The 12,384-nt window shown below is 46.9% G+C and overlaps 3 protein-coding genes across 7 annotated transcripts in view; 2 read left to right on the top strand and 1 right to left on the bottom strand.

Annotated features, from left to right (window-relative positions):
• The window catches only part of Sema2b (Semaphorin 2b), a 44,223-nt gene extending 38,420 nt beyond the window's left edge, over nucleotides 1–5,803 (top strand). For 4 of the 5 annotated variants that reach the window (XM_033377324.1, XM_033377323.1, XM_033377326.1 and 1 more), the window contains 6 exons: nucleotides 862–1,090; nucleotides 1,425–1,928; nucleotides 2,402–2,554; nucleotides 2,676–2,784; nucleotides 3,014–3,107; nucleotides 3,820–5,803. In XM_033377324.1, coding sequence (XP_033233215.1) covers nucleotides 862–1,090; nucleotides 1,425–1,928; nucleotides 2,402–2,554; nucleotides 2,676–2,784; nucleotides 3,014–3,100 — 1,082 coding nt within the window. In that variant the 3' untranslated portion in view covers nucleotides 3,101–3,107; nucleotides 3,820–5,803. Of the gene's footprint in view, nucleotides 1–861; nucleotides 1,091–1,424; nucleotides 1,929–2,401; nucleotides 2,555–2,675; nucleotides 2,785–3,013; nucleotides 3,108–3,526; nucleotides 3,665–3,819 lie in introns of all 5 variants that reach the window. The other variant, XR_004468583.1, reaches the window with a different exon arrangement.
• Nucleotides 5,804–6,538: 735 nt separating this feature from the next.
• On the top strand, nucleotides 6,539–7,833 carry jtb (jetboil). The gene is made up of 2 exons (XM_001360415.4): nucleotides 6,539–7,287; nucleotides 7,357–7,833. Exons 1-2 carry the CDS (start codon nucleotides 6,670–6,672, stop codon nucleotides 7,462–7,464), a joined length of 726 nt encoding a protein of 241 aa, XP_001360452.3. The 5' UTR covers nucleotides 6,539–6,669; the 3' UTR covers nucleotides 7,465–7,833.
• A 908-nt stretch (nucleotides 7,834–8,741) lies between these two features.
• Nucleotides 8,742–11,038, bottom strand: LOC4803791 (NADP-dependent malic enzyme). The gene has a single exon (XM_001360414.4). It carries the CDS (start codon nucleotides 10,707–10,709, stop codon nucleotides 8,856–8,858), a length of 1,854 nt encoding a protein of 617 aa, XP_001360451.3. The 5' UTR covers nucleotides 10,710–11,038; the 3' UTR covers nucleotides 8,742–8,855.
• Nucleotides 11,039–12,384: the final 1,346 nt, after the last annotated feature.

Genomic DNA, 12,384 nt, shown 5'->3' with positions numbered 1-12,384 from the left:
TGCCCTGGAATTTGAGCGTTAAATGGCGCGCATTGAATTGATGGGAGAGCTACGCGTACCTTTCCTCTAGAGTTCTCCCTGCCTCTGCCCTTGTGGGTCCCAGGACATCAGATCCGTCTTGAATTTCTTTCCTTCCCGGTTTTTCATATGTGTAGGGTTAACATTTGTATACCCTGTAGGTGTAGAATAAAAGGGTATCCCTTCGAAATGTTGTTCATATTATCTCTTCTCTGAGAATGCAGATTGTTCGGGTTGTAGCGGGTATCTTTTAGTCGATATATCGACATCTGCTAGATGCTTTTAAAAAGTTCATTAACACCATAAAGTTGTGCGGTGTGCATGTGTATGGAGCTGTGCCAAGACTGACAGGCAGACAATCGGGCAGACAGCGGCAGACACAGAATGCCACAGGGCAAGTGGAGTAAAAAATCTGGCATACACTTAAAATTCATTACGGAAAGTTTGCGGGCATGTGGCACAGACATACACCACACACACACACACACACACAACACACACACACACAGCTACAGATAGACAGACAGGGCGCTGAGTGCGCAGGGAAAAATGTGGGAAAGCCACAGCAATTAATTATGGAAAGAAACGATTATGCAACGGCCACACTTGAAGCCACATTGAAGGCCAGTATATGATGGTTAAAATGTATTTTATTTTTATTTTTTGCCGCTCGTGAGTGTGGAGAGTGCCACAAATCAGCTCTTGCCACAAAAACACTCGCACTGACATACATAAATTAAGTGTAGCAAAACTCTTCGGCTCCATACTGATGCATTGCTCTCTCCCTCCCTCTTTCCCTCTTTCCCTCTCTCTCTGTCTTTTTCGCTTTTTCCATCCACTCAGGAAAATTCAAGGAGCAGGCCAGCTCAAACAGCGCCTGGCTGCCCGTACTCAACCAGAAAGTGCCGGAGCCACGTCCGGGCACATGCCACAACGACACCGCCACACTGCCGGACTCCGTGTTGAATTTCATACGTAAACATCCGCTAATGGACAAGGCGGTCGATCATGAATTTGGCAATCCGGTCTTCTTCAAGCGAGACATAATACTCACCAAGCTGGTGGTGGACAAGTAAGTGAAAATTATATTCATTAGCGCTGCCAGTTGTCGTCCGTTGCAAGTCTCCTTGGCAGGCAGCCACAGCCACTGCCACAGCCACAGCCACAGCCACACTGTAGATTGTATCCCTGTTGACATTTGTTCCCTCTCTGAGTTCGTAGCCTGGAGACAGAGACATAGACAGACAACGTAGTTCTGGCAGCGAGAAATGTTTTGACTTGGCCGGAACTTGTGAACAATGTGCCGCAGGATGTGTTTTTAGTTAAGCTCTTGCCACCGATGTGGGTCCCTGGTTTTTTCCCCTGTTCTAACGTGGTTTCCTCTTTGTATTGAATCTGCGCCCTAGGATACGCATCGACAAGCTGAACCAGGAGTTTCTGGTTTACTTTGTGGCCACGAGCTCGGGGCAAATCTACAAGATAGTCCAATTCATGCACTACGGCCAGCGCCACTCGAATCTGATCGACATCTTCGAGGCCTCGCCGCACAACGAACCCATCCGCGAGCTGATCCTCAGCCAGAAGACGGGCTCCCTCTACCTGGCCACCGATCACCAGGTGAAGCAGATCGACATTGCCATGTGCGCCCGCCGCTACGACAGCTGCTTCCGCTGTGTGGCCGATCCGTACTGCGGCTGGGACCAGGAGGTGAATGCCTGCCGGCCCTACCAGCTCGGACTCCTCCAGGACGTGGCCAACGAGACGTCGGGCATCTGCGATACGAGTGTGCTCCGCAAGCGCGTCACCTCCTCCTACGGCCAGACACTGCATCTCTCGTGCTTCGTCAAGATGCCAGAGGTGCTGAGGAAGAAGCAGACGCGATGGTATCATCACTCCACCGAGAAGGGACGGTAAGTGTCTATATCTACCTCTCGAATCTATCTCTTTGAATCTCCTGAAAAATTGAAAGCAAATAATGAAATCCGGGGGAAAAGCGTAAGCGAAACTTCGCTTCATCTCACTTAGTCCTGGCTGCTGCCAATGCTGCGGTAAATTGACACTTTAAAATGCTCTCCAAGTCTGCTTTTTGGCGTTTACGCTTATTTGACTGGGGATGCTTCGACTCCGAGTACTGCAGCCAACCCCCTGCTCCTGCCCCTGCCCCTGCCCCTGTGGGTCTTCGAGTAATGGAAAAACTTTCAACTTTCTTCTGCCAAAGCGACAAAAGTCGCTGTCTGGCACACACACAGTCTATATTGATTTTTATTGTGCGTTTTCAATGCGTTCCCGAGGTTGGAAAATGGAAAGTCTCCCGCTCTCTCTAACCATCTCTCCCTCTTCCTCTCTTTATCTTTATCTTTATCTTTACTTCCCTGTCTGGCAGCTATGAGGTACGCTACACGCCCACCAAATACATTGAAACGAACGAGGGCGGCCTGGTCCTGCTGGCGGTTAATGAGGGCGACGGCGGCCGCTATGATAGCTACTTGGATGGCACCCTGCTCTGCAGCTACGGGGTAACCGTGGACGCGCACAGGTGAGTCGCCAGCTCCAGGCGTGGCGTCGCAATTAGGAGTTTGGCCAGGAGTTTAGAACTGTCAATAACGTATACTCCTCCCTCCCTCCCTCCCTCCCTCTCTCTCTCTCTCTCCCCACAGATGCTCGCCACCGTCGCAGAAGCAGGACTACCAGAAGATCTACTCGCATTGGTGCAACGAATTCGAGAAATACAAATCGGCCATGAAACAATGGCAGGCCAAGCAGGAGGTGGGTGTAGCATAATTTCTTGAGAAATCCAAAATTATACGAGTATTTCGGTAATTGCCACGGGCATGGCGGGCACCGCACCATCTGCCGTTAATTGTTTTAATTAATTTTTCAGCGACAGGTGCGGGGCGGCCTGGGGGCTCCTTTTTGAGCTTTAATTATTTTCTAATTTGCTGGCAAATATTATGCGCAGAGAGAACTAATTTCTCTCCCTCTCCTCTCGTTGTAGCAATGCGGCCTCAAGGACAAGGCAGGATCCGTCGGCAGCAATGGCAAACACGTTAACGATGTGTTCAGCAACGATGCCCTGGTCTGACCCAGAAGTGAGTACACGAGTGCCCCAGAGAAACAGAACCCACACTAACACCAAAACCACCATCACCACCATCACCACCACCTCTCAAACCACCATCATATCATCATTCACAGTAGCACAGTCGAAAAACAAATGAAAATAGTTTGGAATTTTAGTTTTAAAATCTGTGTTTTTACATGTCCTGCAATGCACACAGTTTCTGTCATTCCAATGTGGATTTCTGCCTTGGTTGAAGAGTGTATTGTTTCAAAATAGGAAACCATTTGCTGACAAATGTGAAATATTTTCAAAGAGCAAAACATTTTCCGTTTTTAAAACGAAATTCCCTAAAATTTCCAAACTATTTTCCTTTAAGTGTAAAACCCTAACCAAAAATGTCCTTTGTCCATTACCCTCTGGACTGCTGCCGATGTTCCTGCTCCACAGAGTACTTATACAGCTCTGAGTTCTTGTCGTCGTCATCGTCGGAGGGAGGCGTGCCGCCCTCCCACCACAAACTGTACATTTTCGTGTTCGGGCTTGCCATATTTGCTCGTTTCTAAAGTTTCTAGTTAAAATGTAAATGTAAGTTGAGTGGAGATGTAAGACAACCCACAATTGGAGCCCATAAAGGGCTGAGGGTGCCGCCTCACAGGTTCCTAAATGCCCCAACACTATATATATATATATATTTGCCCGATTTAATTCCTGGTTCTGTTGGTGCATGTGTGTTGTTTCAGTTGGAGTGGAGATGAAGCAAAACCAAACAAAGTAAGCAGAAGGAGACGGAGAGGATGCCAGGATGGGAAAAATCATGTGACAAGAGCCGAGCAGAAACCAACTACAAAGACTGAAATTTTTAAGCTTTTAGCAACGACAATATTTCGGATAATTTCAATGAGTTTTCTTTTACAACACTTTGAGTTACGTTTGCATTTCCGTTTCCGTTCGTTTTGAGATGTTGTCAGCGTCAAACATTGATTGATTTCGACATTAACTAACTGATATACAAAGATGGAGTAAACGATAAAAGTTACTAGCAAAAGGATCCTGCCATAAATGAAATGGAAATTACGGTTTTGCACACACTCACACACACAGAACACACTCTACGACACACAGAGAATCTCTATATCTATTTCGAGCTAAGGTTAAGGATACAGACCACCTAAAGTGAGAATCTGACAAGTATATACATACATAGTTCACATGACGATGATGATGATGATGATGATGATGATGATGATGATCACTTTTAGCATTGATTTCCATTTAGTTATGTTTTCGGGAACTCGTCGCTTGGCCATTTTGGGTTTTTGGGGTTGGGAAGATCTTAAACGAATTTGTATATTACTTAGCAATATTTGTTTAACTAAACATAGACTAAGATATACCTAAACATTACTAAATATACATGTATATGTATGTTCATGAATAGCTGCCCAATGTTTAGGTCATAGACAAGTACGGAACCAACTTATACCATAGCCAAACACACACAAAATAAACAGAATCCAGGACGCACAGCAGAAACGTAAGGGAAAAGGTAAGGGATTAAGGATAGAGGATAGTGGATTATGTTGAATGTTGTATATAGTAGAACTGCTTTAGTCGTTAAGATAACTAACCAGGCATTGATTTGACGTTTCTACGATTTGATTTTGGTTTTGAACGATTCGCTATTTGGCATTAACTCGCTCTTGTATAGATTGTGCGTTGGCCTAATGTTTACGATAAGCAATACATATAGTTATATATTAACATCTAGGTAACGTCTAGTACTTACATACATACTTACATACATAGATATCGTACATAAGGTTACTGGCATTGAGACCAACATGCTCATGAGATTACTTAACCCCTAGCTGTAGTTAAGTACTCGTACGTTTTACAGTAGCCACAAGGTAACTCTGACACACGACTCAAATGCATTTAGTAGGACACATTATGTATTTATGGCTATGAGGCGGCAGGAGGAAGAAAATTTGAGGAAAATAGTTTCAAACTGCATAAACCATGGAAAAACTAAACGCTTCACAAAACAGTAAGCCCGAAGAGGTGCGCGTATAGGAAAACAAAATGAAAGGATAACTTATCCATTATCTTACACACACACACAGGAGGACACTCACACAAACAATATTTTTCTAAAGATTTTCTCAGCAAAATTTTTAATGTTTCCCAACCGAAAAATAGCAATAACATAACCAACATTTTATCGTTGCATACTAAAATAGCATACTAAAACAAAAAACTATGGAAAATATTTAAAAGCTACTAATGCTCTGAGCTTCTAACTTTAATGAATCAAATGATTTTTTTGTTGCCTTCGGTAGATTTTTGTTCGAGGATTTATTGTAAATAATTTGAAGATTATGTGAAATGTTTTGTATGACAATCACATGACATGATGTTGAGTAAAAAGAATATTGAAAACAAGAAAAAAACTGACGGAAAACAGAATTAAATCGCCATGATGGCAATTCAGGATGGAAATTAATATTAATTGAGTACTTAATACACAATTTATTGTAAAAATAGTAATAATTAATAATAAAATATTCACAGTTTACATACATACACAATCAAACAAGCAAACACACACACACACGCCAACAAATACATACATACATACATAAATAGATAAACAACTTTTACAAAGTATCCAAACAATAAACAAGAATTTGCGCTTAAATTGCATAATTTCGAATGGGGTTCAATCGAACCATTTGAAAAAAAAGAAAACGCAAATTGATGATTCATGAGCTATTAAATATTCCCGAAAAAACAGAATAATTCAATGAAATAAAACTAAAACAAAAACAAATTAGCTGTAAACAAATAAAAAGAAAATGCAGTAAATAAATGTGATAAGATTCTTTAATAAGCAAAAACGAAAGTTTGAGTTTCATTATTTTATGGGTGCGGGCATTTTTGAGGGACGCGACTGTAATCGAAGTCGAATTTTTAGCTGTTGCTGCAGTTTCTGCCCAGGCATGTTATACATGCTTATATGTATATGCTGTTGTTCGGTACGGAATTCATGTGTGTGTGTATGCATGTGTGACATAAAAGAAGAGAGCTACACGGAGAGTGGCACTGCCTCTAATATACGCTGTGGGCGCCTGTCGATGTTACTGTGCACAAAACACCGAAGAAGAGAGGAAGAGAAGAAAATAGCGCGAGAGCGACAGCCGTTTCGAGATAAGGAAAGGCCGCTGCAGCGGATCGACGTTTCGTTACCCTTGAAATGGAAACAGTGAAACATCAGCGACAATTTCAATGTCAGGGGGCGAGAGTCAAGTGTGTACAATAGCTAGAAGGGCGTATATTATTTCTCCCCGCAATAACCAAGGACTGCCATCATTGCCGTAGCCGTTTGCTGCCCTGCTTGACATATTTTCCTCGCACACTATATACTCCCCCTATGAGAGTAATTTGTGTAGCAGTAAATGGGTCACAAGTAAAATTCTCCGCAGCATGCGGGAGCAAAAGTGTCGCCGCCCAAAGCAAAATCACGCGGAGTAAAAACAGTTGTTCGAAGAGCAGATCAGTGCAAAAACTGCGTTGAATTAAGGCTGAGGAAAATGTTTCATTTGCTGCTCCTCGGACTAGTGCTGGCCTCGGCCGAGTGCCACCATCCCCATCGGAATCACAGACAAGTCCGATACTCACCGGAGCTGATAAACGAACTGCGGGACTTTACGAAGCTCATACCAAGTGCCACCATCGATGAGCTGGTGGCGGAGCACTTGATCACCGACTCGGGCTTTCGCAAGGCGGTCAAATTTCTACGGAGCTCCGACTTCAAGCGATTACAGCAGCACGCTGAGGCCCTGCCGGAGGTCGTGAAGGTAATCAACTTTGTGCACCTCAACGATACTGCTGCCAGGTCGAAAATCCGCTTTTGGCCCGTTTACTCGCAACGCCACACGAATCGTATCCAGCGTCGGAGTGTATACAATGTCCAGGGCTCTCGATGGGACACCAGCGAGGAGGTGATTCTAGTGCTCATGCAGCAGCCATCATCTGAAGGGGAATCATTGGGTTCGTTTATCAGCTTTGTCCGGGATCTACTGACGCATCTGCCTCGTGACCGCTTTGTGGCGCTCATCGGTGAAAAGCGCCAGCGCAGTCCCCTATTCGCAAAGTTCTACGAGGCCCTGCGGAGTTCACAGTTCAAAACAATGGTGGAGGCAGCTATGGTAAGCTGGTAGTTGGTTATACATATACATATATGTACATGTATATGCATATCTATGTGTCCATTTCAGAGCTCAAAGAACGTGGCCAGCGTGATCCGGGAACTGTCCGACCATGATATTGATGCACAGAGCCTGAAAACAATTGGTTACGAAGTTATCTCCTGGGGTCCAGCATAGTGGGGGGTGGGCTCTGCTCTTGCACAGATACATGCCTCCTAATAAAAGCAGATGCGAGGTATTTTTAAACAAAAGCTCTCGAACGTATGGTTATTTGCAAGATGAAAAGGACAAGCTCTGGTGGCGGCTGCTCATTCAATTCGAGGCTAATGAAAATTCGTGTTACATATCCTGGAAACTCACTATTAATTTGGTTGCCGCCAGTGCCGATAAACGATCGATGGTCTGAATGGCAGGCAAGCAGCAGCAGCAGCTGAAACTAAGCAAATAATTCAATATGACAGACAAAAACCCGACACAATGCCGTATGCATTTCATTTTCCATATTTGATAAATGAAATATCATGTTCTCCCGCACAGATGCACACACACACACACACACACCTGTCACTGCCAGACATTCAAACACAATCAAACACTCATGCAATTTAATTTGTCTGCATTTTTGTTGTGGCTTTGTTTTATGGCATTTCATGGTGGTTGTTTCAATATTGTACCCAGTACAAGGGGGGTACAACAGGCAGAATGAAGCCTCTCTGTGGAGATAATGGTTTTTATCCCCAATCGGCCGACTAATTATTTCAATTAAATAAAACTCGGCGCAGAAATAAAATTGCGATATGTTCTTTAATGCGTGACATCCAAATTGCAAGTGTGGCTTGCCTGCCCTTTACATTGCCGCTCCGATCGCTAAGCGCAGCTTCGCTCGGCCGACGTCGGTAGGCAGACGCAAAGCGGAGATAGCGAAGAGCGAGCTGGCAGAGAGCGTTTAGCAGGCCAAGCAAGCGCAAAGCTTTAACAAACAAATGAGTGACATAGACATAAGTAACAAACAAAATAAGCGGCTGAGGGCCAAGAATTAGGTGCTATTTGGTAAGCAGCTAATCGGCTGGGTTCTGCTCCGAACACTCTCTTAAGCCTCAAATTAAGGGGCATATATATGGATAAATTATGGAATTCATTGATTCCAAAATTCATCAAGATCAAACGTAATATTCGGCTAGTTTTGATAGTTGCAAAGTACAGGGTATTTCATAGTGGAAATGTCTTCCATTTTGTATATTAGTGTCCCATTCAGCACTTGTGCGTGTGCCCGCTGGAGACTTTTCCAGCCACCCCCACTCTACACATACCCTCTGGCCCACAGCAGGAGTTGACACATGAAAATTGCATGCAATTAATTGCCCGCTGGCTACCACTGCCACTGCCAATGCCACAGGGCTCTGGGCACTTGTACGCTTCGAAGTTGAAATCAATATGCAGAACCATAGACCAGATCCTGATCCCCGCCCGAGTCCGAGCCAAACAACTGTAATTAGATATGATATGCCATGCAATTTGCCCCCAATTTTCCGACTCTTTCATTATAGGCATACAGCCGTTTGCTCGATCTATATTTTGTGCTTGTAGTACTTCTGGGATTCGGTTGTGGCAATTATACTCTCCTCCATGCAGTACACTTTGCTGGCCACCGTGCGATAGCTGGAGTCGTACGCGTTTCTCTTGATGTACTCGGTGGGATTGTCCGGCTCCGGAAAGAGCGTGGCCAGGCCCTTCCGGAAGGCGTAGGCGAATACAGCTTCGGCGATGCGCTGATTGATGCACTGGACCTTCCGCATCGGTGGATAGACATTGCGCTGGGCCAGGTCGTCTGGCCAGACGAGGCAGGCCAGGCGCTCGGCGGCCACAAGGAAGGTCTCATCAGGCACGTTGTTCATCCCCGAGAGCAGGATGCCCTGCGAAATGCCCGGCTGCAGGTAGACGCTGTTGCTGCGTCCCGGCTGATACCATTTGTTGGCATACTTCACACGCGGAATCGACGAGCCCGAGATGAAGATACAGCGACCCTTGGTGTAGGTGAAGGCATCCTCTGCGGAACACTCGGCATTTTCGATGGGCCGCGACATGGCAAAGATGATGGGCTGCTCGGCGCTCCGCTCCATGGCGCGAAGTACGTCCTTGGTGAAGGCATTTGGCTGGGAGCCGGCACCGACCAGGACATTGGGTCGGATCAGGTCGATAGCCATCGCCAGATCATCGGTCGGATCTCCATAATTGACAAACTCCTGAAGCACCTCTGGTATGTGCGGGCCTTGTCGATTGCCCACAACCAGTCCCTTTTCATCGAAGAACCAGATCCGCTGATGGGCCGCGTCCTCGATGAGGCCTTCCTTCTTGAAAAAGACGAGGCAGAGGCGGGCCATGCCAATGTTCATGGGATTGGTGCCGTAGAATAGGAACGTGTTGCTCTTGAACTCCATTCTCTTTAGGCGATTAGCCACAATCACGCCGGACAGACCGCAGGCCCCCTGGCACTGGAATTCTATGTCCACCAAGCACTGCAGATGTCTGTACTTCTTCAGCTGGTGGATGGCATTGTGGGCGTCAAAGTTCTTGCACAAGATGATGGTTCGAGGACCGAACTGCTGCAGCACGGCGAGGGCGAATTCGTCGAAGAGCGCGTGGAAGTTTGAGCGGGACGTACGATGCTCCCGCAGACCCATGTAGAGGGGATCCTGGAGCAGGTCCTCGTTGTCGGTGCCCACGTCCAGCACCAGGGGCAGACAGAAGTCCGGATGAATGCCCCCCAAGACGACGTTCTGATGTAGCTTGGACATTATATTGGCCATTGCATTGATCCCGAAGTCACCGACGCTGAGAAGGCAAGCGCCGTTGGTGACCAGCACACAGCGAACGGCGCGACGGGGCCAATTCCTGAGCACCTGACCCACGTGGCCCAGATCCTTGATTGTTATGTACATGCCCTGGGGACGATGGTAAAACAGGCTGAAGTTCTTGATCAGAAAGTCCGAATGCGAGCTGTCCAGCACGGGCATATAGGTGTCCCAGTCGCTCTGCAGCAGGCGGTAGAAAAGCCGCCGATTGGTGCACTCAAGATTGTGCAGATACATGTACTTCTGCGTGCGGGTGGTCATCTGGTCGAGCACCATCTTGCAGGCGACCACCTGCTCGTCCATGGTGCGCACCGCCACCGGCAGCATGCCGTGGATGGAGAGCACCCGCCGCTCGTAGTCGCTGAAGCCCAGCGATTTGTTTATAAGATTCGAGCCTAGGCAGGCGTGGCCGTTGTGCAGGCCGGTCGGAAAGCGCGGGTCCATGCGCCAGAAGTTGTCCAGCTCGCGGGGAATCCGGGATATTTGCTCCTCCCTGGCATCGCCGGTCACGCAATCCAGCTCGTCCTTCTCCCTCTGTGTGGGGCCTTTCCGGCTCCTCGGGCTAGTCATTGCTCAGCGTCTCGAATTGTGTTTGTGTGTGCTGTGATATGGGAGTCACCAGCCGTCGCCCACTTGGATATCACTTTAACCCGGGAACTCAAATCATATTTAGAGGGATCTGACGCACGATGACGGCCCCACCAAGTGGCACACGCATCTTGTTCTCATTTGCATAGCAACCCGAGACGGGGCATCCATCCCAGACCGCATTTCCTTCCTTTCCATCCCCGTTCTATTGCTGGAATTATGCAAATTTCGCTGCGCACTTTGCGGCGACCTCAAAATACCGAGTGACATCCAAAAATGTCGCCACTTCCGCTTGGGATCCGCCCCCACCCTTGTCCGAATTTTGATGCAAAATATCAACAATGGCAGACATCAAAAGCCCCCGAAGACCATGCGGAAGACATGGCGCTACCTTTTATGCTAAATACGCGGCAGACAACAGCCACAAGTGCACTTGGCCAGCCGGAATCTTAAGTGAAATGGCGACTGAGTAATATTCGGGCGGACGGCTGGAGCGCCGCCAAAACGGAAACGGAATATGGCCAAGACCGAGGGACATGAAGCAGCCTGGGCATTGAAAAACAAAAGGGACGCGAAGGGCCCTGGCCATAAGCGGCTTAATTTCCAGGATCTCTCTCGCAGATGTTGCCACCACTTCTGGCCACTCCCTTAAGACCTACGAATTTCGATAAGGGGGATACAAAAATTTAAATACAGACAAAAATTCCATAACTAATTTGAAAAGGAAGTGCACAAAACACTTCCAGACTCCCAGAGAGATAGACAGAGAGAGTGAGAGTGAAAGAGACGGAAAGGGATTCGAAATCCAATTATCAACTGAAGATACCGTGGGAATGGATGGATGGCCGAACGTTTGGATGGCCCCAATGGTTACGGTGCGGCGTTGCTTTCAGATTGTCAGAGTGTTGAGTGATACTCGTGTGTGGTGTCGAGAGGGGGTGGGGGAGGGGAGGGATGCCTGAATGCATCACAAGTTCATAATGAAATCAATTTTCAATCAATCGCTCGCATAGTAAAGCAGAAGCAGCCCCACGAGGTCCTGCCACTGCAACCGGCCTCTGTCCCCTCGTATCTTTTGTGTTGGAGTCGGGTGCATAGCCCAGGGGGGACTTTTCAGTTTTTTTGTTTCAGCTTCAGTTTCGTTTCGTTTCGCTTTGCTTTTGCTCCTTGGGTTGCCCCTGACAGTCGGACATTTGCACTTTTTTCACATTTGCAGTTTTCTCTCTCGCCCCTTTTTGTGTTGCCTCTGCCGGCCACGGATGTGCTACAAATTGAATTTCTGCCGCGGGGCACATTAAGCGATCGAGCCCAGACTCAGAAACAATTTCACCTCCCACCTCACTCTCGGTCCCCAGTCCCCCCCAGACCTCAGCCTACGGCTTTTGGCATTTGAACATAAAAATTTATGCGATTCATGGAGGGAGAAAAAGGAGCAGCAGCAGGAGCCTGATCAAAATTGAATGGTGTGTGCATGCCACCTCCAATACTCCTATCCCCACCTGGTCAGTGGGGGGGTACATGCACAAAGAATGTTTATGCGTCGTTTATACAGAACAATTTGAATATTTTATGGACAAAATTCGATTTCTCTGCCCCTACTTTCTCTCTCTCTCTCTGCTGCCACTGCCACTGCTCCAGCACGTGCACTAAAAAAGTT

The sequence above is a fragment of the Drosophila pseudoobscura genome, chromosome 3 (assembly GCF_009870125.1).
Source record: "Drosophila pseudoobscura strain MV-25-SWS-2005 chromosome 3, UCI_Dpse_MV25, whole genome shotgun sequence".
Classification (NCBI taxonomy): Eukaryota; Metazoa; Arthropoda; class Insecta; order Diptera; family Drosophilidae; genus Drosophila; species Drosophila pseudoobscura.
Note: the sequence above shows the minus strand (reverse complement) of the source record. Positions and strands in the feature narration are given on the sequence as shown.